The sequence below is a fragment of the Eupeodes corollae genome, chromosome 3 (assembly GCF_945859685.1).
Source record: "Eupeodes corollae chromosome 3, idEupCoro1.1, whole genome shotgun sequence".
Lineage (NCBI taxonomy): Eukaryota > Metazoa > Arthropoda > Insecta > Diptera > Syrphidae > Eupeodes > Eupeodes corollae.
In genome coordinates, this window is record NC_079149.1 from 9673937 (window position 1) to 9699533 (window position 25597).

General features: G+C 32.5%; 1 protein-coding gene across 1 annotated transcript in view; it reads left to right on the forward strand.

Annotated features, from left to right (window-relative positions):
* The window catches only part of LOC129950346 (polycomb group protein Psc), a 48835-nt gene extending 27987 nt beyond the window's left edge, over positions 1-20848 (forward strand). The window contains exons 4-5 of the mRNA XM_056062255.1: positions 15327-15530; positions 16314-20848. Coding sequence (XP_055918230.1) covers positions 15327-15530; positions 16314-20097 — 3988 coding nt within the window. The 3' untranslated portion in view covers positions 20098-20848. The remainder of the gene's footprint in view (positions 1-15326; positions 15531-16313) is intronic.
* Positions 20849-25597: the final 4749 nt, after the last annotated feature.

Genomic DNA, 25597 nt, shown 5'->3' on the forward strand with positions numbered 1-25597 from the left:
AAAAATATTGACTTTGGGGGGACAATCCCTTGAAATTCAGTTGAAAAGGAAATGTTTTGAAAAGATCAACATTCTTACTGGTTCAAAAATCTGCCTTACCCAGTTTACATTTTAAACATTAACTTAACTTTGTAAAAGCTTCGAAAAGACTTTGCAAAAGCTTCAAACACAAAATCTGCACAATTCTACTTTTCAAACTCTATTTTACAAATTTCATGTCCACACAATTGCTTTTTTCAGCAAATCCAAAAATTTGCTTATGGTCAAAACTTTTAATGGGTCAAAAATTTGTTTTTCAAAAAATTACAAGTGTTTATGTTCAAAATTCTTACAGAGCCTCAAATCTCGAATAAAAATCTACTTCCCAAAGTACGTTATTTTTTAAACAAAATTTAGTTAAAAAAAAAATATAAAAACAATTATGAAAAGATCAATTCGGGTCAAAATTCTGACGAAATTCTACTAAAAATATAGTTTGCTTTATTCTTTTAGTAAGAGAGGAATGTTTTTAATAGATCGAAAGTTCGAATTGTGTCAAAATTATTTCTTTTCTTTTTGCAAAACTCAGTAAAAAAAAAAACTAGGAAAGGTTTCGAAAGGACTGAATTGCAAGACGTTAAGGTAACATTTTTAGCTTTGTATAAACTCTGTTTTTTGAATCTCATTTTTCTGAATTATACTTCTAATAATTGTTTATAAAGACTCAAAATTTAGTATAAACTTCATGCCTTATGGTCGAAATTCTTGCTTGGTCGAAAATTAGCTTTTCAAAATTTTGATTTCAAACTCTTCGTCTCAAAATTCTGCTTTTTAATTAAAGGAAAAAAATAATTACGGGCTTACCTCAAAATGTTGTAATTTTTTTGAACAAATTATATTGTTCTTCAAAATTTAGGCTCAAAATTTTGTATTTTAAATCAAAAGTGAAAAAGTAAGAACAGTTTCCAAAAAATTGATATGTAAGGATTTAGGCGAAATCCAGACCAAAATTCCTATTCCCAAATCCTGCTCTTCAAAATGTGATGCTCCTAAATTGTGTAAAAAAAAATGTTAGAATAGTTCCAAAAATATCACATTCCACAAAGAAAGGGGGAACATTTAAAATGAATCAAAGATCTTACTTCTGGAAATTCAGGTTACCGCTTTCCAATCTTGTTTTTTTTTACATTAAGTAAATAATAGACAAATTTTAAATTTCAATACAAAATAGGGAAAGTTTGAATTATAAGACTGATCTGTGATAACGTTTGTATTGGTCCAAAAGTCTGCCTAAATGCTCGAAATTCGAACTGGTCCAATATTTGAGCTTCAATATTTTGATTCTCAAGGTCATGTTTTACTTAATTTGACTATAATAGTGGTAGTTTTAAAAAAGGTATATTGCAAAGTTTTAGTCCAAAATTAAGCTTTTCTATATTCTGACTGTCAAAATTCTACCTTATTTTGTTTTCTTCAAAATTCAGTTAACAAACAAACGTAAGATCGAATTACAACTAAAAAATATCAACTAGAAAATGTCAAAATATTAACTTCTTCAAAATTCTTCTTTAAAAATTTCGACTCTCGAAATTATATTTCTTCAAATTCGGCTTTTATAAAAAGGTAAAATTATAAACTTTAAGTTTAAGATTTCTTACTTTGTCAAAAAATTAAGCTTTTCAAAATCAGATCTTACAAACTTTGATTCAAAATTATTAAGTTTCTCAATTACATATGTTTTGCTTAATTTGACTATAATTGTGGAAGTTTCAAAAAAGGTATATTGCAAAATTTTTAGTCCAATATTAAGCTTTTCAATATTTTGACTGTCAAAATTCTACCTAACTTTTTTTTTCAAAATTCAGATAAAAATTTAGAAACGTAGCGTAAGATCGAATAACAACTAGAAAATATCAACTGAAAAATGTCAAAATATTAATTTATTCAAAATTCTCCTCCAAAATTCCGACTCTCGAAATTGTGTTCTTTAAAATTCGGATTTTATAAAAAAAAAGGTAAAATTACAAAGTTTAAGTGTAAGAATTCTTACTTGGTCAAAAAATTAAGTTTTTCAATGCTCCAAAATGTTCAATGCTGTTAAAATTCTGCTAATTTGTTTCCAAAGAGGATAAAGGTCAACATTAAACTGCTTTAAAAATTAAGCTTTTCAATGCTCCAAAATGCTAAATGCTGTAAAAATTCTGCTTAATTTTTTCCCAAAATTGAATGGTTCAAAATTTAGCTACTTAAAAACTTTTCTTTTGAAATTCCAATTTTCGAACTTATATTTTCCAAAATTCGGAGTATATACAAATGTCAAATTAAGTGAAAACATATTAAACGGTCCAAAATTCTTATTGGAATAATATTTCGCTTTTCAAAACTTGCAAATTTCTGTAGAGGAAAAAAAGTAAGATTTCAAAAATGTAAAAATAATTTGCGGTCAGTAAACTATATCAAAAAGTATTGATACAATTATCAACACTCAAATTTCCGTTTCTTTACGGCTATTTACGGTATAACTCAATTAGGTTGTTCCTAAACTAAATACACAAATCGGAAATAGTGTCTTACAAAATATATCGTCAATAATAACACAAAACTGACCGGAAAAGGATTTTATCAAATTGCAATAAATTCAAAATAATATCCTGGGTAAACCTACCAATCATAACCTATTTCCTGAAGAATTTCAATGTCCAAAAGTTTTCTTTGAAATTGTTGAATATGTATAAACATTTTACCTATCAACATGTTTCTTGGCTAAAGTTATTCTTCTACTTGAAGATATCTTATTTGCCAAACATCCTTTAGGTACCTATCTAAAAAGGAAAAACTTCTCTAAATCCTGCCTTCGTTATTTATTTCCAAAGATAGATTGAATATAAATCTCCTCCTTTCTTTCATCTTCTTTTTCTTCTGATGTGTTTTATACAAAAATAGATACATACATATATCTTAATACTAATACTTTTCTTGATTGGCGTTCGTTTGGTCATCATATAGGAATAAGACGTTAAAACAGGAAAAGTGGTCAATTTCCTTCTCTAGAAAAGACGAAAGACCAAGAAAAGTTTAACCGTAACTCAGTTTGAGTAACAGTTTGACCAAGGTGTAGGTATTTTGTCGAAGAAACTTTTTCATCTTCAAGTTGGTATAAGAAGAAGAAGAAGATCTTCTATAAAAGCGGGCCTATGCAGAGAAAGAGTCTTATGTCTACAAGTTTACTTCCACTTGATATTAATTTTGTTTTTACCCTTAAAATAGGTATAAGAAACGCCACGCTGGCCGCCGTTCGTCGTCGCTCGTGTGGCTTGTATACACATAGTTAAAAGATTGTTATCCTTGTACAAAATCGTTTGTATAATATAATTTTATTTGAGATACAATATTATGGAAGTAGAAGATTGTGATGGAGGTTGGTATATTTATACCCTTAAGGGAAAATTTAATTTCCAAGCAAGCAAGCATCAAGCCAAGAAAGGATGGCATGTCAAATTGGATGTCCAATTACCTATAAGCAAAAGGCATACTTAACTATAAACTTTTTGAAAACAAAGTTATAAGGGTTAAGAGATTATCGTATGCTCTATAGCAACCTGTTTAATATCTAGAATAAGAATAAGACGAAAACTATTTGTGGGCCGGTAGTAAGGTAGATAGGTCCCTTTCCAAATCTTCACTCTGTGTGCCGTGTGCGATAGTTATAGATAAATGTTTACAATACATATAGTTTTTGTTTATATTTTTGTTAAGAAGAATTTAAAAGATTATGTGTTTATGTGGACATGCATCATTATCGAATTTATAACTGACCGGAAGGTATAAACTTAATTTCGTGTTTTATAAAGTTTCAATAGGGTGCGATATGTAAAAGAAGACTGTAAGAAAGTGTAAAGATTCCTGTCAACAACAAGATATGCTTTTTTTTGTTGAAAGTTATTTAAAGAAGCTGTACAGTGTAAACGACATAAGGGTGTGATATTGAAAAAAGACGAAGAAGAAAACAACAACAACAAGAACGAGAAGAAAGCAAATACAAGGGGTTCGTATTTCTTAAAGAAAATTGTAAGGGGGTCGTTTTAAAGCTTATGTATCTACATTGTATATATATACATAGGTAGAAGAAAGAGGCTTTAAATTTACATATGTATCTACATATCTTCTTACTCTATATGTGTATACATATATAAGGGCGATTTTATATATATTTATGTAGTTATGGTAAATAAGAATAAAATTTGAGATGGACATTAGTCTTTGGTCATGTTCCTTTTATCTTATTTAACATTTCTTAGCAATTTAACAGACCCTTAAGGATATGTGGACATTTAATAAATGGACTTCTTCTTATTTATGTTCTTGTATTTGTACTTTTAATCACGTTCCTTTTTTATTTTGAGGGGGGGGAGAGGTTGGTGCCTTTTGAAATGGAAATGTTCATATGTGGTTTTTGCCGCATGCCAATTATATCCGTTTATGAAGTTTGAAGCTTTATATATAAAATTTCAACACTAAAGTACAGTCATTTGAAAATTTGGGGTATGTAAATATCTTTGGATTCAAAAGGATATCTTATTCTTCCTTCATTAAGTATATTTATGGTAATATGTAATTTTGAGTTAGGGGGAATGGAGCCCCTGTGGTCATTTTTAAAATAAGCTACTGCACATGAAAAATTAGACCCTTGATTGTATATGCGTATTAGTTTAGACTTTAAAGAAAACGACAATCGATAAAAATGGAATAGTTTCCCAATTTCGATGTTTTATCTTTTGACAACTTGATATCAACATTTGGAAACACCCCCCTGAAAATTGTTTAAAAAAAAAATTGTTGAACTTTCTTTCTCTATCTTTGTCTTGTAATGTTTTCTATGTTTTTTCTTCCTTGAAGGGGTTTTCGATTAAGAGTTAGATTCTGAGCGAAACTTAATTTTTTCGGTTTATCGTCGATAATCATTTGAAAAATTGTGCGATGTTTTCTATATTGGAGTTTCGATTTGTTTTTTATTTGTTGTTTTGAAAACTTAATTTTATCATAATTGTGTGTTTAAATTTCATTTATTTTTAATTGTTCATTGATTTATAAATTCCGATTTATAAGTTTTAGTGTATTTTCTATGTTTTTTCGACATAACGACGCACCTAAAGAGCATGACTGGCAGCTTCTTTTATTAAATTTAAATAAATTAGTTTTAAATTAATTATCATCATTTTAAATTTAACGCGCAATGTTTTCTATAATTTCTCTTGAAGTGTTTTCTATGTTTTTTTACGAATGTTTTTTTTTTTTTCATTTAGATTCGGATTTTGGGCAAAATATAGTTTTTTTTTTAATTTATCGTCTTTTAGTTAAGAATTTGTTGATATGATTTTTGAAATATATGATGCGATGTTTTCTATAATTGAATTTCGATTTCTCCGTGCTGTATCTTTTTATTCGTCGCTGAGCCAACTTCATTTCACAAGTGTTTTAATTTCTCTTATTTTTAATTGTTTTATATTTTAGAATTTATTAGTTTAACTGTTTTAGTGTGTTTTCTATGTTTTTAATGGATTGGTTTTTCGACTTAACGACACACCCGAAGAGCATAATTGGAAGCTTCTTTTATTGAATACATTTAAAGTCGTTAATAAGCTTTAAATTATGATAATATCAAATTTAACGCGCAATGTTTTTTTATAATTTCTCTTGCTGTGTTTTCTATGTTTTTTTTAATGTTTGTATTTTTTTGTTCATTTAGATTCTGATTTTGGGCGAAACATAATTTTTTAATTTACCGTCAAGTTGGGAATTTGTTGATAGATTTTGAATATATGATGCGATGTTTTCTATTTTTGAATTTCGATTTCTCCGTGCTATTTTTTTTATTTGTTGCTTAGCAAATTCTATTTCAACAAGTGTTTTAATTTCTTTTATTTTTAAATTGTTTTATAATTTAGAATTAATTAGTTTAACTGTTTTCGATGTTTTTCTTTGAATGATATTTTAATACAACGACGCACTCTATGACATTGGATGGAAGTTTCTTTTATTGGACTTGTAGAACAAATTAAGTTTAGTTTAGGGTTATTTAGGTTTGAATTAATTGTGATTATTTCAAGTTTTGTTTTCTATGTTTTTTTTTCAATTGCCTTTTTTGCCTTTAGATTAGATACTGTTTGACCCTCTGAATACGATTCAAGTTTTGTTACTGGGTGGTTTTTATTAATAATATAAATAAATTTTATTTTTATAGTTTAGTCACTTTTATATTCAATTTTTTTAAATAAAACGTGAATTAGTTTGTAATGATTTTAAATTTGTCTTTTTTCCATATTCTTTTCTTTTGACTTGCTACTGACTGACGTCAATCAAAAACTCCCGGAAAATGGTTTAAATTTCTTTCGTACTTAAACTTCCTTCCTTAAAAAACAGGATATTTTTGTGACAGCATACATTTTCTCGTTCTTTATTTTCTATGTTTTTTATTCACTTAAATGCATTAAGTTAAAAAGTTCAAAGTGGTACAAAAACCGTATAAATCATGTTACGATATATTTGAAAGTGTTTAGTAACTAATTAACTACTAAAAATGGGCAATTATTCATATAAAGTCTGTTTTCCATTTTTCACAAGCTATTTCATTTTAAAAATCCCATTTTTCTCCAACATATGGAAGTAACTTTTTATTTGTTCTGATAATACGGATATTTTCCTTGAAGATATTATTGCCTTTCGATATTGTTCGGATAAAGTCGAATTTTAACTTATCGCATTCAATGCAACTATAGCTAATATTATCCTGATGGTTGGTTTGTCATTTGGTTTATTCTTCATTAAAGACTCGAATGCTTCTCCGATATTTTAGAATATGAATGGTTTCAGTTTATTATCTTTATATCTAAAATTAGTCGGATAGTACGGATTTCAATTTTCCCATTTATGAAATTCAAATTTAGGTACTCAAATATGCTATTTTCCAAAAGCTAAGATGCGGATAGGAACCATTTGAATAGTGTCAGACTCAAACTACAGTTTTCAATTATCCGGATAATACGGTTTTCAACTGTTTCATATAGCAAAATTCAAATGTTTTGAATTGCTCTTTAAAGCTTAACTGAATATACAAAATGTATATCTTACCTACCTACACGATCCCTAAAAATCGAAAACAATTAAAGATAAGGAAGTGCAGCCAATCAAAAGGAGCCAATTAATTTAGTACATACGTTTAACTTCAACAAAGTCTTTTTAAAAAAAATTCACGTTTATTTTTTTTTCTTCAAAGCTCCCCTAGTTTACTTTCTATGATTTACTTAATTTCTTAATTAAATTCATCTTATAATGCGGGTATATTTATAGGTACTTATTCACTCTTCTGTTCAAAAGCCAGAAAAACACTTTTTTTACCGGTAACTTTGGTATTTTTATATATACCACCTTTTATGGTGATGTCAAAGAAAATGGTGTTCACTTAGTAGCTTAAATATAGCTCCGCCTGACTAAAAGTCTATACCTACCACCTTACATTATTTACTTATACAAAACACCTTAGACATTAAGAAAAAACACAACATTGAAATGTCTTATTACCCACACCCTTCCAATCCCACAGCCACACAATCTTGGATAAACACATTTTTCAACATAAGATGTAGCTACATATCCGAGATTTATACCTACAACCTCAAGGCAATCATAAGACGGAGTATCTACAAAGTACTATATTCCTTTTCGTCACTCTAGAGAAAGTGAAGAAATAAAAAATACTCCTGTCACCACATAATCGCTCTGTCTGTAACCTTTTGACATCACATTCAATTAAAAATTACATAACGCCATCAAGAGTTCATCCTTAATTATCAAGTGGTTTACTCTGAATCTTAAAACACAAGGCAGTGTAAAAAATTTGTTTCTTTTTTTTTTAAATGAAAGAACTCCCCTTTTTGTGCTAATTCATTTCTTCACGACAACGCCAACAATATGATGACGCGTAGGTATGTAAGGAGTGTACCTACATACGTCGACTTCCTTTCTGAATATTCAACTAGGTTGGTATAGAAGATGCCATATCGTCATCCTTACAAACAAAAAAGAAGAAAACATCCTTTTTTTATGTCTTAATATAATGCAACACATAAAGTCCTTGCTGCTGCTGCTGTTTTGTCCTCATCGTCGTCGTCGTCGTGATTTTCTTCTTCTTCTTGTTTTTGTGTGTGCTTTTGTAAGGATATGCAGACATACGTTGTCTTATTAGCATCAGGAACGAAATAAAAAAAAAGACTGAAATGTTTTAAATAAAACCTTCAGATTATCTCACATTTATTCTCCTTTTAAGGAATTTAAACGAACATTTCCATGAATATTACTCACTTCTATTCTCGTATTTATAACATGATAAAGTTTAGTTCATATCCTCCAATACCTACACATAAGGCAAAACATTCCTTTTTCCAACCCTTTTTGTCATCATCATAACGAACATCGTCGTTGGTCCTTTAGAAAAAAAAAACAGAAAAAAAGTCCTGTTTAAAAAATGTCAACAATTTCATTCAACGTACCGAGATTTAATTTCACCAACAACGACGACAAGAGAAATATAAAAATGCAGAAAACCATTTCATCTTCACACACAGGAAATGTAGGTAGGATGAATATCAACCTAAATGGAGGAGTGAAGTGGTGGAGTGGCCCGGCCAGAATCAGGAACACTCTCTAGGTAGTACATACATGGAATGGCAAAGTGCTGCTTGCTTACATCGATGACTACGACTACGACCACGACGACGATGCGACTGGAATGGGGAATCAAAGTGGGTTTAATGTTGATATATTATACCTACATAAGTTCGAATCACTGTACATTAGGTACATGCTTCTATGTGCTTCGGGTGATGTAGGCGGGTAGATAGTCTTCCTCGTCATCAACTTCAGCTCCAGGTTTAACGTCAGCGTCACATGCTGCTTCAGATTTTCCTTCTTTTTATGTGCATTTTCCATTCATCGGCTTTGGCATCATCAACATCATCATGGTTTCGTTCCTTCGCTGTTGCTGCTGTTTCTGATGCCTTATATACTTTATCTTCAATACAAAACTGTACAAAAAAAAAACGCGCACCCCAGGGAATCGTTAAAGAACTTTTACTCCAGAAGTCAGCAAAAACCCAAGCCTCTATATCACTACCTACCTATCTAAAACCCAAATCGAAAAAATAAACGAGAAACCAACAACGCACCACTCTTATTAATCTTTCCCCTGCTGCTTCCCTCTATCTTCAACCAACCTAACTTGGTTACCCTTTATTCCTTATGTAGTATACCTTCCAATACCTTTTTCGACAAAAACAACAACAGCAAACGCTGACTCTGACTCTGACGACGCGACGGACGGGTTGTTTTTTGTATATGTCCCAATCCGGAATATACACAAAAATTATGGGAAAACTTCTTACTACTTCTTCTTCTCTATCCTATTCTCCGTATTCTTTTGTATACTCCTTACTCTGTTCCTGCTGCTTCACTTCTATAGTTTCTTGCTGTGCTGATATTGCCATCTCTCTATTTAATTTAATTCCCGTATCTATTTTCGGGGATCAGAAGTTTGTTTTCCATCCATCTTCTATCTTTGTTTATTTCTTTTTGATTCTCAAAATTCTAATACTAAAGTTTGTTTTGTATCTTCAAAGAATAAACAAACAATCTAAATCCTCCCGTCGGCAAAATTAAAGAACCACCAAAAGAAGACCGAGAAGAAGAAGAAGAAGAAAACTTAAAGAAATAAACAACAAGAATTTTTTCTTCTTGGTCGATTCTTCTTTCTCCTTTTTTACATTTTTCTTCTAATAGTTTGTATATAAAGGAAGATAAGTAAATAAGAATTTTTATTTACAAGACACAGCTGTTCTCGTTCTTCTTCTTTAACTTCTTCTTGTTCTTCTTCTTTAACTTCTTTTTCTATTACGTCTTCTTCTTTATCTTCTACTACGTCTTCTTTTACGTGAGGTACATACTTTGCTGAATTTTGTTTTCTTCATGATTTTCTTCTGATAATATAGTAAGTTTTTTTTCTTCTTCGAATTTGTCTTCATTTCTTTCTTCATCTCAATCTTCTTCTGCTTCTTCTATATTTAAAGATATGTATAAAGGTTTATGAGCGGTCTTTTAAACTTATTAGAGAGGTTTTTTATTTCTTTTGCTTTGTTCTTCAATTCGTCACGATACACATAATTTATTATAGAAAAGAAGATAAGAAATTTTTAGGGAAATGTTAGTAAAGTAAAGTTGAAGATTATGTATATTTTTGATGACGAATATAAGAAGAGCATGAGAAGAAAAAGAAGAAGTAGATGTGAAGAAATGAAGAAATTTTGAATACAGTGAAATTGTGATAAATGTGTTCTTCTCTAATATTACGCCCGAGTTTTCTACTTCTTCGTCTTCTGCTGTTTCTTCTTCTTCAAATTTTTGTTCAAATAAAAGCAAGAAGAAGGAAGGGAAGATTAAATAAGAATAGCTAGGTGGGTAGGTAAAACAACTACAAAAAAAAAAAGAAAAAAAAGCGTTTCTTTGACTCTGTTCGTCGCGTCGTTGGTAGGAACCACACGCATGCTTCGCTATTATGTACTTTACCTCCAGTACAGTTCCTCAAACTTTTTCTTTTTTTTTCTTTCTTCTTTATTATTATTATTTTTTCATTTAACTTGGCGTTGGAGTGTACATAATTCATGTGGAGCCAGGGTGTACTCTATACTCTATACATACCAAGAGAGAAGACGTAGAGTGAGTTGAGTATGTGAAGAAGGGGTGGGTGTGTTCAAAAAGTATGAAAACACATAATTATAATTCTCAAAGAGAATGAAGAAAAAAATAAAATACCTACGAAACGAATTATTTTCCGTGTTTCGTGTAGGTATCTTCACCTCTATGTAACGTGACGTGCCTACTGCTTCAATTCTACCTACAGTGAGTCGAGTGGAATATTATTCACTGTTTTTTAGTGAAAAGAGATTCCGTTTCGCCCTCGTTTTTCTTTTTTTTTTCTTCCCTACAATGAACAACCTATAGCGATAATAGGTATGTTGCTGCAACACAATGTTTTTCTGATTGCTGGCATGCTCTTTGTGTTGCTTGCTGCTGCCCCATCATGACGATGACGAGAGTGAAGAAATATTATGCTATAATTATAGAGTAGGTTGGGTATTGGCGGTGGTGGAGGATTTTGTTTAAGGGTTAATGCATCTATTATTAATTTTTTCGTTCTTTCTTCTTTTTGTTGTTGTTGGTCGTGTTAAAGTATACCTATTTTTTTTTATAATTTCGAGAATTTAATTCCATCCTGGCGTGTAATGTATTGCGCCTACAAAAGAAACATGTGTGTGATACAGAGTGGAATGGGCGCCATTTTTGTATTCCTTCCAATTTCCATGACATTTTACTCCCGCATCAGTTAGGTACCTACCTATACTTTTTGCGTTCCTATCTAGCTACCTACGTAACGTACTTTGAATGAAACCTAATAGGTTGGTAAGTCTATAGATTCCTGCCTTCCTTCCGTTTTAAACACACAAAAAATATGTACCCACAACGTTAAAATGTGGAATGTCATTTAAGGCGCATACACATTATGTACCTATGACATTTGGTAGAAACAGAACGTGCCTTATCAATGTCATGCATGTGTCAAAATAAAAAAATACAACAAACAAAAAAAAACGACTTCAAGAGTATCCAATTAGTTGTCGACTTGTCAAATTGAAAAATTTATACCTACACTAATATGGAAATGAGGGTGCATTATGGAAAGGTATTATTTTACCAATTTGTAAAGCTAAAACATTTCCATTTAGGTATGTTAAAAAAAAGAATAAACTCTAATTCTGAAGCGAAATTGAATTTTAAAGCCGGAAGCGGATTTTTTGTAGGAGTTTTTTTTATAAAACATCATTTAACGACACTCTCAAATCGGATAAGTCCTAAAGATGAAGTTAAAAATAAGGAAAAACTGAGTTAAATGATTGTATAATAGAAAAAGTATGTATTTGTACGGTTTTAGGTCGAATTTCTGTGTTGAGAAGCGTTTACCTGATAGAAAGAAACCAATAATCCAAAACTGAACGAAAGATGATTATTTCTTCTTCTTTACATGTTCAAAACGGAGTGATTTCAAATCATATATAACCTATTCAAATTCAAAAAAAACGTGTTAAAATGAATTATACGAAGTGAAATTAAACCTTAAGTCAAGTTGAACGAATAAACAAAATTCATAGAAATAAACATTCCGAAACTCAACGAAATTTGATTTTTTATTGTTTTTGTGACTATGTTCGAAACGGAATGTTTTAGGTTGTTTCAATTGGAAATTCACAGAAGTGTTTTGAAATAAATTATATGAAGGTAGGTTATACTTAAGTTTAGTTGCTTTGTCAAAAACTGAACGAACAAACAAAGTTGATAAAAATAAACATTCTAAAACTCAACGAAAGAAGATTTCTTCTTTTTGTGTGTGTTCAAAACGGAGTGCTTAAGCTTATTTCTATTTTAAATTGGAAGAAATGTTTTGAAATAAATTATATGAAGTAAAATTTTAACTTAAAATCAAGTTTATATGTCAAAAATTCAACGAACAAAAAATTCCCAAAGTTTTCAAGTTTGTTCTCTGTTTGAATTTAAAGTGTGGACTTTTCCATTGGTAAATTCGGATTTTTTTTTCGTTGCACATGGAACACGATTGGAATTGTTTTCTGTTTGTCATTGTATAAGTTTTACTTCTTTAGCAGGATTGTCAAATTTCGAGCTAAATATTTTATCAAAATTGTATTAGTATTGCTGCAAAAAGGGTTTTTTAATCATCCGAAAAATCCATATCTGCATTTTTTATCTTGATACAAAAATAAATCAATTTATTTTGCCCCTTGGAATGCAAAAACAAGGGAAATTTGTATTTTGACAGGTCTAGATCAAGGAAAAATTGATTTATTTTATTTTTTTATTTTAATTGAAAAACGCCATAAATAATTCTAGAAATTTTATCCAATTTATTTCGATACAAAAATAAGTTTATGTAACGGAAAAAAAGCAAAATAAAATTTAAACTGAACGAAAGAACGGGACGTGAAAGACGTGTTCTAAGTAATCGAAAATAAATGTTACAAAAGTTAGTTTTAAGTCAAATAATTGAAATGTCAAACATAATAAATAACAATTTGGGAATTGAACGAAATTTAGTTTCGTTAAAAGCAGAGTTTTGTTTGATTTCCTTAAGGCCCAACTATAATAGGCATAAGCAAACATAAGCTTATGTCAAAAACTCAACGAAAATTCACTAAAGTTTGTGAAATTACTGCGGATAGCCATAATGTAATTTTTGTCACGTATCTATATGTCAGAATTTACTTATGCGGCGAGCGACTGGGATCGCCCTTGCTTAAGCTGACGAAACAGAAAAATTGAACGAAACGGAACTAGACTCCATTATGTTCACTCGTATTGAGATTCTTTGTATTCGCACGTTTACTTATGCACGCATATGCTAGCTTATGCCTGCATTTAGTCAAGTTACAGATCTGCTTTTTTAAAACAAGTTTTCAACTCAATATTTAAAGAAGAAACTGAAAGACTGAACCATTATAAAAAAGCTTCGTATTTAAACTAAAAAAAAAAAACAACTATGACTAAAAAGCATATTCGGACTTTGTCGAAATGATGCCACAAAAGTGGTCAAAAACATTTTTCAGCAAATGGTTTTGCTAAATTCTTGCTTCTTTTATTAAAAGCACAATTCCCAAAGACTACTTTTTTTAAGAGATACGTGAAACAAAATTTCAGACGTTTGCCTTTTTCAAACTTTAGACGAAGAGAATTATATTTTTAGTGTCAATTTTCAAAGTTTTCCCATTTTTTTCAAAAAAAAAATGTCTTTTCAAAATTTGGTGTAAAAACATATTTCAGTTCGAAGCATCAATTTCTAACCATTCTTCCAACTTTAACTTCTTGCGCTTAAAATATCATTGATTTCAATTCTTTAATCAAATATCTTATTTATACTCAGGACATTTTGAAATAAAAGGATTTAAGATAGGAAGAGTGTTGATTGCAACATACAAATCCAAAAAAGGATCCCTTCGTCAAATTGCGATGACAATTTATCGTCACTTAATTTCTACAATTCTATCTTAAAAAAAAAAACTCAGAAGAAGAATTGAAGAAATTGAGCTGTATTCATCTTCTGTCAAAAATGTAAAAATACACTTATTCATAAAAATGTAAACAAAAATATTATAGTTGGCCATTTATAAAAGAAACAAAACAAAAAAAATTCAAAAAATCTGATGATGGGTAAAAGAATAACCCTCTCAACCGAAATATGTATACTCATATACAAACACTTCAAAATATTGAAGCACCCATTCTGGATTCTGGATTCTGTATTGTGGATGGCATGGTGATGCCTGGCCGATGGTCATGATGGGTTCTCGATGATGGTGCTCCTCTTGTGTGTCTGATTTTTCTTACTTCGGCTTCTCTTTTATCATGCCCACCACCACTCAATTAAGGCAATCATCCATCATTTAAAAACGAACGAACCCAAAAAAGAATGACGAAAAAAAAGGAAACAAACACCAAAGATCCAATATGCAAGCAAACGTCATACCACGGTCCGGACCAATCTGAATTTGTAAGGTCCGCTCAGTTGAGCGTAGGTAAAGTGTAAACATTATTTTTGTATATTATCGAACTTCCAACTCTCGAAAAAACAACAACGACCCACACTTGAGTTGATTTTCAAGCGTGATGCTATATTCCGTGTGTTAAACAAAAAACCCTTCCTCTTCTACTTCATCTTCGTTTTGTATATGTACAAAGTGTGGTAGAACTGATGGAAATATCTTGTCGATTTGACAACCATGACACACAATGCGAAGATTAAATCACTTGGGGTCCACCGAACTCCATCAAATCATCTTAAATACTATTTCAAATAATGATAACTATAGTATAGTCGCAGGCTTGCCAGATTGGGCTATTTATAGGAAATTGAGCTATTTATCGAAAATGGGGATATCCTCTTCAAAAATTGTCTTTAACATCAAAAATTATGATTAACAAAAGGATATTTTACTTAATTTTAAATACAAATAAAATCTAAGTGATCATTTTTTGTGTTTATTGAAATTGGGCTAATTTGGGCTACTCCAAATATTTTTTATTTGAGCTATTGAACTAGTTCAAAACTTGGCAACCCTGATAGTAGTTAATGTTTGCCTTATAAACACATACCTAGATTAAAATCTATACACTCATAAAACTTGATTTACACAACCAAAACTAATGTGTATACTTATTATTTGTTTCCATTTCAGACCTGATACGACGTTACAAGCGATTGTCTACAAATTGGTACCGGAATTATATGAAAAGGAACTCAAACGAAAACGTGCCTTCTATAAGAATCGGCCTGATGAAGCTGCATTAGCAACCCCCGAACAGAGAGGTGAAGATACAGAACATTTGATATTTAGTCCGAAGGAGTATATGTCGCTGTCATTGGAATATGCTGACATAGAGTAAGTTACATTATTATAAGATTGCTATTACATCAAGATTTTCTTTCTTCTATATTGATTCTTCACTCTTATGTGTTTCTTTCTGTTTCTGTTGTACACAATATTTTGACAGACAGATCTTTGAACTGTCAGTACTATTATATCTTTTATACCTACTATCGTGGGTGGTTGGGTAAACTCTGTGGGATAATCCCGCCACCGCCGCTGTTGTCGTCCCATAGAAATCAGAAAGATTAAATTGAAAAGGCAATGACTATGTACCGAATTCGAAAGGGGACAGGGAATTGGTGATGTTGTTTGACGAAAAGCCTCTTTATACCTTGCGTCGTCGTCGTTATTCAGTGTTGAACAAACAAAGCTTTAAGTAAATACATTCTGTACATAGTTTCCATCAAATCCCGTTGTCCCGAACGAGAATTCTCGAGAATGAAAAGAGTTATTTATGTACTGCAAAGCACATAGTTGGTATCTCCTTTTATGTACCTTCCTATTCATAGAAATTTCTTTGAACGGCGGGAATCGTCTATACTAAAGAGAACTTTGTTTCTGTCAACACAGTGACATTTCGATATGTTTTAAAATGTCACAGTCACATTGCTGGACATTTGTTTGTACCTACAAATGTCAAGTGTCAAACGAGTTGACAAGAAAATTAGATGGGCATTTTATATTTCCAAAGCTGACAGTTTCAATCCTTTTTTTACTTTCTTCTTTTCGCGTTTTTGTTGTTCTCTATCGTCCCAAATTCTAATGTTTATTAATTTTTAATTATTTTCTTTGCAGTGAACACGTCAACATCAACGACGAAATGATGGCACAGCTTTTAAAGCCCAAATATTTGCAGTGTCCGGCAATATTTACCGTTAGCCATTTAAAGAAATTCGTCTATGGTAAATTTGACATTGATTCGAGTAGTTTTAGCGTCGATATTATGTACAAAGTTAAGACAATAGTCCTCTTGGATCATTATACTCTAATGGATGTAGCGTATATTTATACCTGGAAGCGTGATGCTCCGATGCGGTTCTACTTTCGAGTGAAACAAAGGCTAAGAAAGATCAAACCGAAAGTGAAAACTAACTCCAATATCAAAGCAGTTCCCAATTCAGCAGCAGCAATAGTACCAAAAGAAGAAATGCCAGTAGTTGAAAAATTGGATCTTAATTTGCCAGCTGTGGGTATGACAGTTATTCACAATAACCCAGATCCGTCACCAAACTCGGATCTTTTGAAAATTGCTACCGAAATCAAGGAAGAAATCAATAAAAGTCCAATCAAGGAATCGATAGTATATTTGAAAAAAGAAAATTTTTCTCAGGCTCCCTTAAAAGAAATTCAGATTCCAGTCAAAGACACAGGAACGATGACCGAGAATGAATCGCTGAAGACCAATAAGCTGAGAATAACTCTGGTGGGTAAGCAGACAAAACAATTAAAGGCAATACTATTGTCTCCAAGCGGTGAGAGTCCGGCAAAGAATTTAAATAAGTCCCACCACAAACAGAAGGATAACTCTCCACCGGAGAAAGACGAACGAAAAGTCGAGAATATCAAGCTTAAAATAGACCTGTCCAAGCAGAATAGTGTAACCATCATTAATATGTCCGATCCGGATCGAAAGGAAATTGTCAAACCGGTCAAACCGGAAAAAGAATGGAAGGTCAAAAATAAGAAAGACAAGAAAGATAGTCAAAGCAATGCTGCTAAAATATTGAGGGATTTCCGTAAGGGTCGTTCTTCTTCTCCCTTGACAGTTCCCCCATTGACAATCAAAGCGGGAAGAATTAGTCCTGCCAGTTCGAAAGTACCAAAATCTCCCAAATCTCCAAAGTCTCCTAAATCTCCTAAGTCTCCCAAATCTCCTAAATCTCCACCTACACCCGATCCAATTGAGGACCCACAATCACAATTTCTGAAATCGTTTGCTCTCACCCCTAAGAAAGATCTCCCACCATCGCCACCTAAGAAGGAGGTTAAGAAACTTGAACCTTTGACTTTGACATTTTCACCTGTTTCAAAGCCTACTGTGCCTTTTCCATCACCAGTTACTTCCCTGATGGGACCACCTTTGAATCTTCCTTCGAAACGCAAGAACAAGGATGTGATCAAGAGTAATCCAAAGAAGCCCAAGTGCGTCTTCGAGCCAACTATCACTCCGGATAATTATAAAATCAAGCTGCCTTTGTTGCCGGCCGAAGTGAAGAAGGAAGAGAAACTCGCCAAATTGAAGGAGAAAGAAAGCCGGAAGAAGGAGAGCGAAAAAGCCGACGAGAAGCTAATGCCCCCACCTGTGACAGTTGGACCAATGTCCATAACCCTTTCACCTCCAAAGTTAATTCCCAATCTGCCTCTGCCGTCACCTCCGACAAGTATCATGAAACCACCAAGCGAACCAGTCAAAAAACCAAACAAGCTCCCTGTCAAATTTGCTCCGCCTGGATCACTTACGCCTCATCCAATGAATGCCCCACACAAGGCTTCTCCGGGAAGTCGGACACCAGTGGCGAAGCGATTCCAGCCGATTTTACCCAAAGGAGGCAGACCCAATCCATTTGCGAACATTCCCAACGACATGAACAAGATTTTGAAAGACGCAGGCACTGAAATCAAGTCTATTCCATCCAATGACAATACGAAGAAAAAGATTTATGGCCCGAAAACTCCCACAAGTAGCTCAGCTTCTCCACCGCAGCCGGCCCACAAGACACCAACACAAGTGCCAGCTAACCAGACTCCAAGTGGTAAGAATGGAAACATCTCTAACTACCTTAACTTTGCTCTCTTCAATGCGAGTAAATCGAGGGGCAATGAGGTTCCTCCAGGCTGCCGCACTCCGATGTACACCCCCAATTCACCTATCTACTCACCCAATTCACCACAATATGTGCCCAACTACAACATTCCTACCCAACCCACCTACAAATACACCCCCAAACCGAACACGAACTCGAGCTACTTGCAGAATGTCTTAGGCGGTAACACCAACCAGATGTCTAGTTTGTTCCCAGCCCCACCTACAAAGAAGCCTGAAGTAGCCGCCGCCGGCAACAACAACCGATCTTCCCCACCAGCCCAGAACACATCTCCACAAAAAGTGGATGATAGTATATTGGAGAAGCACCTCAAACGAAGCTTTCCATTTTCAAAAAGTCCAAGTCCCATCGAGGATCCCCCAGAGAAGCAGCTGAAAGTCAAGTCTCTGCTAAACTCCTGCAACATCAGTATTCCATCTTCGCTGTCGATTACAATAACCCGTGATGACGGTGAACTGCCCGCCAACAGTTCATTCAATCCAAAGCATAAAAGTCCAGTGAATAATTACATCGAAATACTGAAACTTCCCGAAACTCCAGCGGCATCAGACAATGATAAACAGCGACAGCTTCAGGGCCTAAAACCTCCTCAGCAGCAAAATAACATTAACCAATCGGTTACCATCCATAGTATTTCCACTCCCAAGTCGCCACAGGCACAATCACAGGCTGTACGAAGTAGTATGTCCTCAATGACAAACACCACTCCAAGTATGACCATGACAATAACACCTTCTGCCAAGCAAGTTCCATCTTTGAATCCAATCGAAAAGAAAAATAACAATCACAACAACAAAACAGTTTCGAGTACGACGATGTCGCCTAGTGACGGCAAAAAGACTCCAAGCCCTGACAAACGCTCCAACGGATCAGCTCCCAACTCGGCGGAAAAGAGATCCGGCTCGGAATCGGGCTCGCCAAAAAGTTCTTCGTCGGATGTTCCATCTTCAAAGAAATTCCGTCATATCTTGCCACGAACGACAACGCCAGATCAGAAAGCCACCGAGATGCTTAGTTCATTTCTTCAAAGTAACCTCTCCCCATCGACTAATCAAAAATCTGTCCAGAAAAAGACTTCCACCTTCAAGAAGTCTCCCACACCGCCTAACTTTAATAATATGTCCCCTATGAACGGCAACGTGTCAAAAAAATCTCCTCCATTGAATCTTGCTGCCAAGCTTTCAACACCCCACACCTCCCCAGTTAACGTGTTGAACAACAACAGCACAAACAACAACAACAATATTCACAAGAACAAGAGCTCTCCAAAAGTGCAGCAACAACAACAAACACAAGCGCCCGATTTTCCTCTTTTGTCTGTTAAAAAGCTACCACAACAAATGCCAAATGTTGTTATGTCGCCTTTAGGAGCAACACAGCCCTCGCTAGCTGATCTAAATAAGATTATCAAAGAAGCCATGATCCGAGCGAAAGCCCAAACAGCAGCAGCAGCCCAACAGAATAGCTCTAACATCGCCCACAGTGTCAATGCTCCGAACATATTCTTCCCCTATCCACAATCCCAATGCGCTTCAATCTACAGCTACCCCCAAGCGTACATCATGGAACACTTTTCCCGAATGCGTCGCGCTGGAAACGAAGCCCTCGAACAGTACATGCTCAAGTTAAAGAATTTGGATTCCAAGAACTCAGAACAATCCCTTCCGATTGACGGCCAGAGAAGTCCGACATCCACAAAGTCAACATCTGTTGTCTCAAGTCCCACCAACGAAGCCAGAGCCTCATCCAAATAAGAAGTATACCAATGGAATATAATTCCATTGAACCTACAGCCCCCCGCCCCACATACGATTCCAAACCAAAACGTTCCTTTAATCCTAATCTTTTGTTGTTTTTGTAAAGTAAGTTATAAGATTCCAGGGCCGGCCTGGGTCCGCCTTTGTAAATAAAACTAAAAAAGAATGATAATTTTTTAAATTAAAAAACGAAACATAAAAAACAATGAACCATTAAAATGCCATTTTAAATAATTAGTTAATTTTTAATTTTAATTGTTAAATTAGTTTTTAAACAAATTTAATTTTTTTACAACAATTATTGTTTTGCTATAAAATGATAAATAAAGAAATAGAAAGCAGAAATAAAATAAATTATGTTAAACAATTAATTAATTAAGTTACAGCTCTTTAAAAGAATAATCTAGAATTAGTGTAGGTGGTATTCATTAAAAAACATTAAAGCATGCTCAGTAGTTATTGTGTTCAAACACGGTTTTTCTTATGCTATAAATATTTCAATGTCACAATATTATTGTTTTTTTATTGTTTTGTTATAAATATAATTATTTGCTAAGGAAATATATAAAAATAATATATATTTAATTGAAATGTAAATAAATTATTATTAAATATTGTAGTAGCACTTTTTTCTAAATTATATTATTTATATTATTAAATAAACAATAAACAAAAATACAAACAAAATAAATTAAAAGAAATGTAAAAATTAATTTAACATAAGATGTGTATGCGCTAAGTATTTCTATATATATTTAAATGTTTACAAGGAAATAAACAAAAATATTTTTTATCGAAAAAATTTATGAAATCAAAAATTTAGTTTTTCTTTATTTTGTTCTTTCACTACTGGGAAGTTGATTCATGGATTTTTAGTTCTTAAGGTTGTTAAGCTTTGTTCGAAGAGAAGATCAAAACAAGTACATAGGTCTAAAAAGTGATTTGTGAAATTCTCGGGAAATATTTTGTTATTGATGGAAAGTTTCATTCAGAAATTTTAAGAGACATTAATATTCAGCGGAATTTGGCTGACATTTCTTCGAAGACTTGAGATCCAGGAATGAAAAATTTATTATAATGTATTTCATGAAAAAAATATATTGAAATGAAAATTAGAGACTTTTAGGCGTAACATTTATTTTCTGAATGCTTACCTTTTCAAACTGATTACGTCAATGATGCTCACTCGGACTTCTCGGATATTTAACGGAAACAAAATTGAAGTTTAGATTAGGTTGTCATTAATACACGATACTTAAAAAAAGTTCTAGAGAAAATCATCAGAGATTTAATGAATTGCATCTTAATCGAGAACTTTTACGAACCGCAAAAAAAATCTACTACATAAAAGATTAGTAGCGGAAAATCTTATACAATTTTGCATTATTAGCGAATTTGTAAAAGTTTCTGGGGGTCTACTCTGTAAGGCGTTTGGAAAGCAAATATTTTCGAAAACGAATATTTTGTACTCTCTATTTCTAATGCGGATAAATAATCTAGTACTTACGGAATGACAAATGCTCATTCGGATTTTCCGTACCTGGCAATGCGTTTCCAAATGTCATTAGCGTTCGAAAACGTAAATTTTTGTTTCTACACCAAGAGAAGTAACGAATTGCAATTCGAAGGTCGTTTTTTAAGCTCACAAAAGGAAAATTGTGTTAAATTGATAAAATATAAGTAAGAAAATAATAATTTTATTCAAAATTTAAGCAAATAAATTCCATTACAGGAATCATCAGCGAAAAATGTGCATACCAAACAAAAAAAATTTGAAATTATGGTGGAATTCGTATGACTTGAAGGAAAAAAAGTATACCTTTCAAAAGACAAATTTCAAGACAAAAAACGAAATGACTATGAAAAAAATCAGCTTTAAAAAAATTAGCTCCAAGCTTGAATTAAAAAGAGAGATGTGGCAATTGCAAAGCAGTGAAGTGTAAAAAAAGTCATTACGATAATTCTCAAGTGATAATAATGACTGAATTTTAATTTTTTCCTCGTCTTCTTTGTGATTTGTTTTGATTTTTGTTTGGTTTTTTGCTCTGACAAATCTCATAAGAAATACTTCGAAACTGTCAAATCTATTCGATAAATAGAAAAAGTACTAGACGATTGTTTTATTCGATTGAAACATTTAACAGAGTACGAATTCATTAACGAATCGAATATCAAATTCGAATCGGATTGGCTTTCGAAACGCGTTACAGAGTAGGGCCTCTGCATTACCATGGAATTCGTAACAGAGCTGAATATTCTATAGGAACAGACATTTTCCTGGGTCGGTATGACGGATTATGAAACGCAATTTACCCCAACGATACCCGAATGTACGATAGCTGCACGGCATATACGGATTAAGAATTGTGAGAAGACAAAATAAAGAGATCTTGCTTTCAAGGCGAACACTATCATATTCCGCATTTTCAGGCGAAAACTAAAGTATTTCGCATATATTTGTCAATATTTTTATTTTCGTTACATTTACAAAGAATAGATTTCTAATCATTACAAAATAGTTGGCATAGAAATACTAAATACTTTAGTTTTCGCCTAGAACACTGAATCGTGTTGGTCTTCTCCTAGAATCATGAAAATGTTAGTTTCGGCTTGAAATCGAGATCTGTTATTCCTTGTCTTCAATTTAAATTTTGTTGGCCTTCGTCTCCAACGTGCGTCATCGCGTCTGTCAATTTGTTAAGCTGTCAAACCACGGCCTAGACCAATTAACGAATTCGAAGGCGAATTTGAAATATCATAATGTTTGTTGGCAGCTTTTTTTTGGCAGATTCACAGGCAAAAGAGAGTTCGCTGTCCGATTTCGTGGATTCTTTCTTAATTGTAGTTATATACAAATGTGAGTTAGCTTTATTTTAATTTTCTTATAATTTATCCACAGTAAAATATAAAATTTTAAATAAATCGCCGCAAATTTCACAAATTCCATCAAAACAAAACACAATTTGCGGAAATCTGTCAAGTCACTGGAATATATTAAGAAAAAGTCAAACCAAAAGTTGCAAATGTCTGGAATACAGGAGGAACTATTTTCGCTTAGCCGCGAATTCCTTAATAAGAAAATACGACGCGAGTCGAATGTGATAGGTCGAATTGAAAACGATCAGGCTCTAGTGCACGCTTGTTAACCTCAAATCGTCGTCGTGCCAACAATTGCCCCTTTCACGCTCGTCGTTATTGAACATTATACATTAAGATTTACATTTACACGCTAACAAGGTCCTAATGACTCAATAACTTAAGCCTCTCGATCATTTTAAGCGTCGTCAATGGTCAGAATGTTTGACAAGAAATGGTAACAGTGGATGACCAATTTCCGAAAAAAATCACCTCCAGTGATGAGTCACATTTTAGTTTATAAGCTGAATTGCCCAATGAGCGAATGAGAATCCAAAAACAATAAAGACTGATTGTTTGGTGCGGTTTATGGGCTTGCGGCATCATCGGGCCGTATTTTTTCCAAAATGAGGACGGTCAGGCAGTTAGTATAAATAATGTTCGATATCGTGAGATGATGACTCGATTCGGAAGATATGAATGTGGATGTTAATTGGTTTCAACTAAGACTTGCCACAGCTTTGTGTTTTATTCAAAATCAACATTTTATAAGAATAGATTTTTTACAAATATCTTTATTCGTAATACTGGCCCGGAGATTAACGAAAGAGACAAATATGTATGTCAATATTGTTCTGGGGTGAAATAATGTTGAAAGAGATTTGTAATAAATGTCAGTCAAAATAAACTTACATCGATCTGTGTGAAAGTGAAGTACAGTTTCAAAATTAATTATTTATATTAAACTATTTTATATTATCACAAAAATCACAGAATAAATGTAACTATTTTTGAACTTCTGCTACTTTTAGTTTTGACAGCCTCTTAAAATGATCTGTTCTTTTACTTTACAAAACTCAGATTTACTGAAAGTTATTTTAGATGCAATTTGACAGAACTTTTTTAGCAAATATCAACTAAGGAATAAAATGTAAAATCTAACTTCGATTAATTCAGTGCCACACCAAGAATTTCACGAAGTTTATTCGATTTTGTATTTATTTACATATTTATTACTGTTGTTTGTAAAAACAAGAGCAGCATAGGCTATAGGCTCTGGAAACTTAAAGTTTATGAAAACTTGTGAAAAAAAAACGTTCAAAATATACATATATAAATTTCTGTCTTATTTCTACTTTGCGTTCTAGCTTCTTTTAAAATTTTTCTGTCTGGCACAATTTCCAACATTAAGGACTTCTTTTCCAAAAAAATGTTGGCTCTTTTTCCAATATGAACCATACAAACATATTTGGCGATTTTTCCAAACATTATTTCTGGGCTGATTGCAGATATCCGCTAAGTTTCATACTGAATTAATTTTTCGAGGCAAGCCCGATAACTAAACCTCAAAAACGTGTTTTTTGGTTGAAATAAGTGGTTCAAGACTTAAAATTTCGACTACTCATTGTTACATGGAAAAGAGTAGAGACGAAAAGAACGACATTTCAAAAGGCTTTCAAATTATATGTTTCGATAAACTGTGGAAATTTTGTCTCCATAAATAAGCTTGAACATTTGCTGAAGGCAATTAAATAATTTCTTTTTTGGAATCTCTTTACAAAATGTAAAATTTTTGGAAGACATTGGTCCATACATTATAGCTTGGATCATATTAAGCAAAATAGACGAATATATTATAATAAATAATTAATAATTTTTGACTATCTCGCCCTAGTTTTATTTCTTTTAACCCTTGTCTTTATGTATTAATGATTTGTCAAAACAGAAAAATGTCTTAATTTTTCTAACTGATGTCTTCATAAAAGGTTCGTAATTGTTTTAGTTTTTAAAATCTAAAACAAAGATTAAGTATCAACAGCTCAAAAGTCTTCAATCTTTTAACTTGCTTACTTAAGGTGGTGTTACCGTCCTGTGTGAACTAGGGCCTCACCCAACAATCTTCTCCATCTAGCTCGGTCTCTAAGCTAGATGTCTCCAGTTTCTAGCTCCAAGTTAGATGAAGTCACTTTCCACTTGTGCGCGCCACCTGATTCGCGGTCTTCCTTTTCTGCACTGTCCTGTGGATCAAGGAGTCCATAATTCAAGGGGTCCAAAATTATACCTTTAATAATAATGAACAGAAACTAAAATTTTGGAAAACTATTTTACAATCATCATTCAATCAAATTTTGTCTAAATTAGTTATTTAAAAATTGCGTGTATGTCACAGTTTACCATTTTTTAGGGCAGTTAAACTACATATTTTTTTTTGAACAATTTCTTTTGTTAATATTTCGTTGAACATTTTTTGATAAATAAAGGGTTGTTCAAAATAAGGCAATAAATTTTGAACAATATTTACGTATATGAATTTTGCATTTCACTTCAATTAAAATCAAAACTCAAAAAAGGGAACATATTGATTTTGCAAGATTGAATTATCGTCTTTTAAGATTGCCTTAAAAAACCTAATATTGATTCG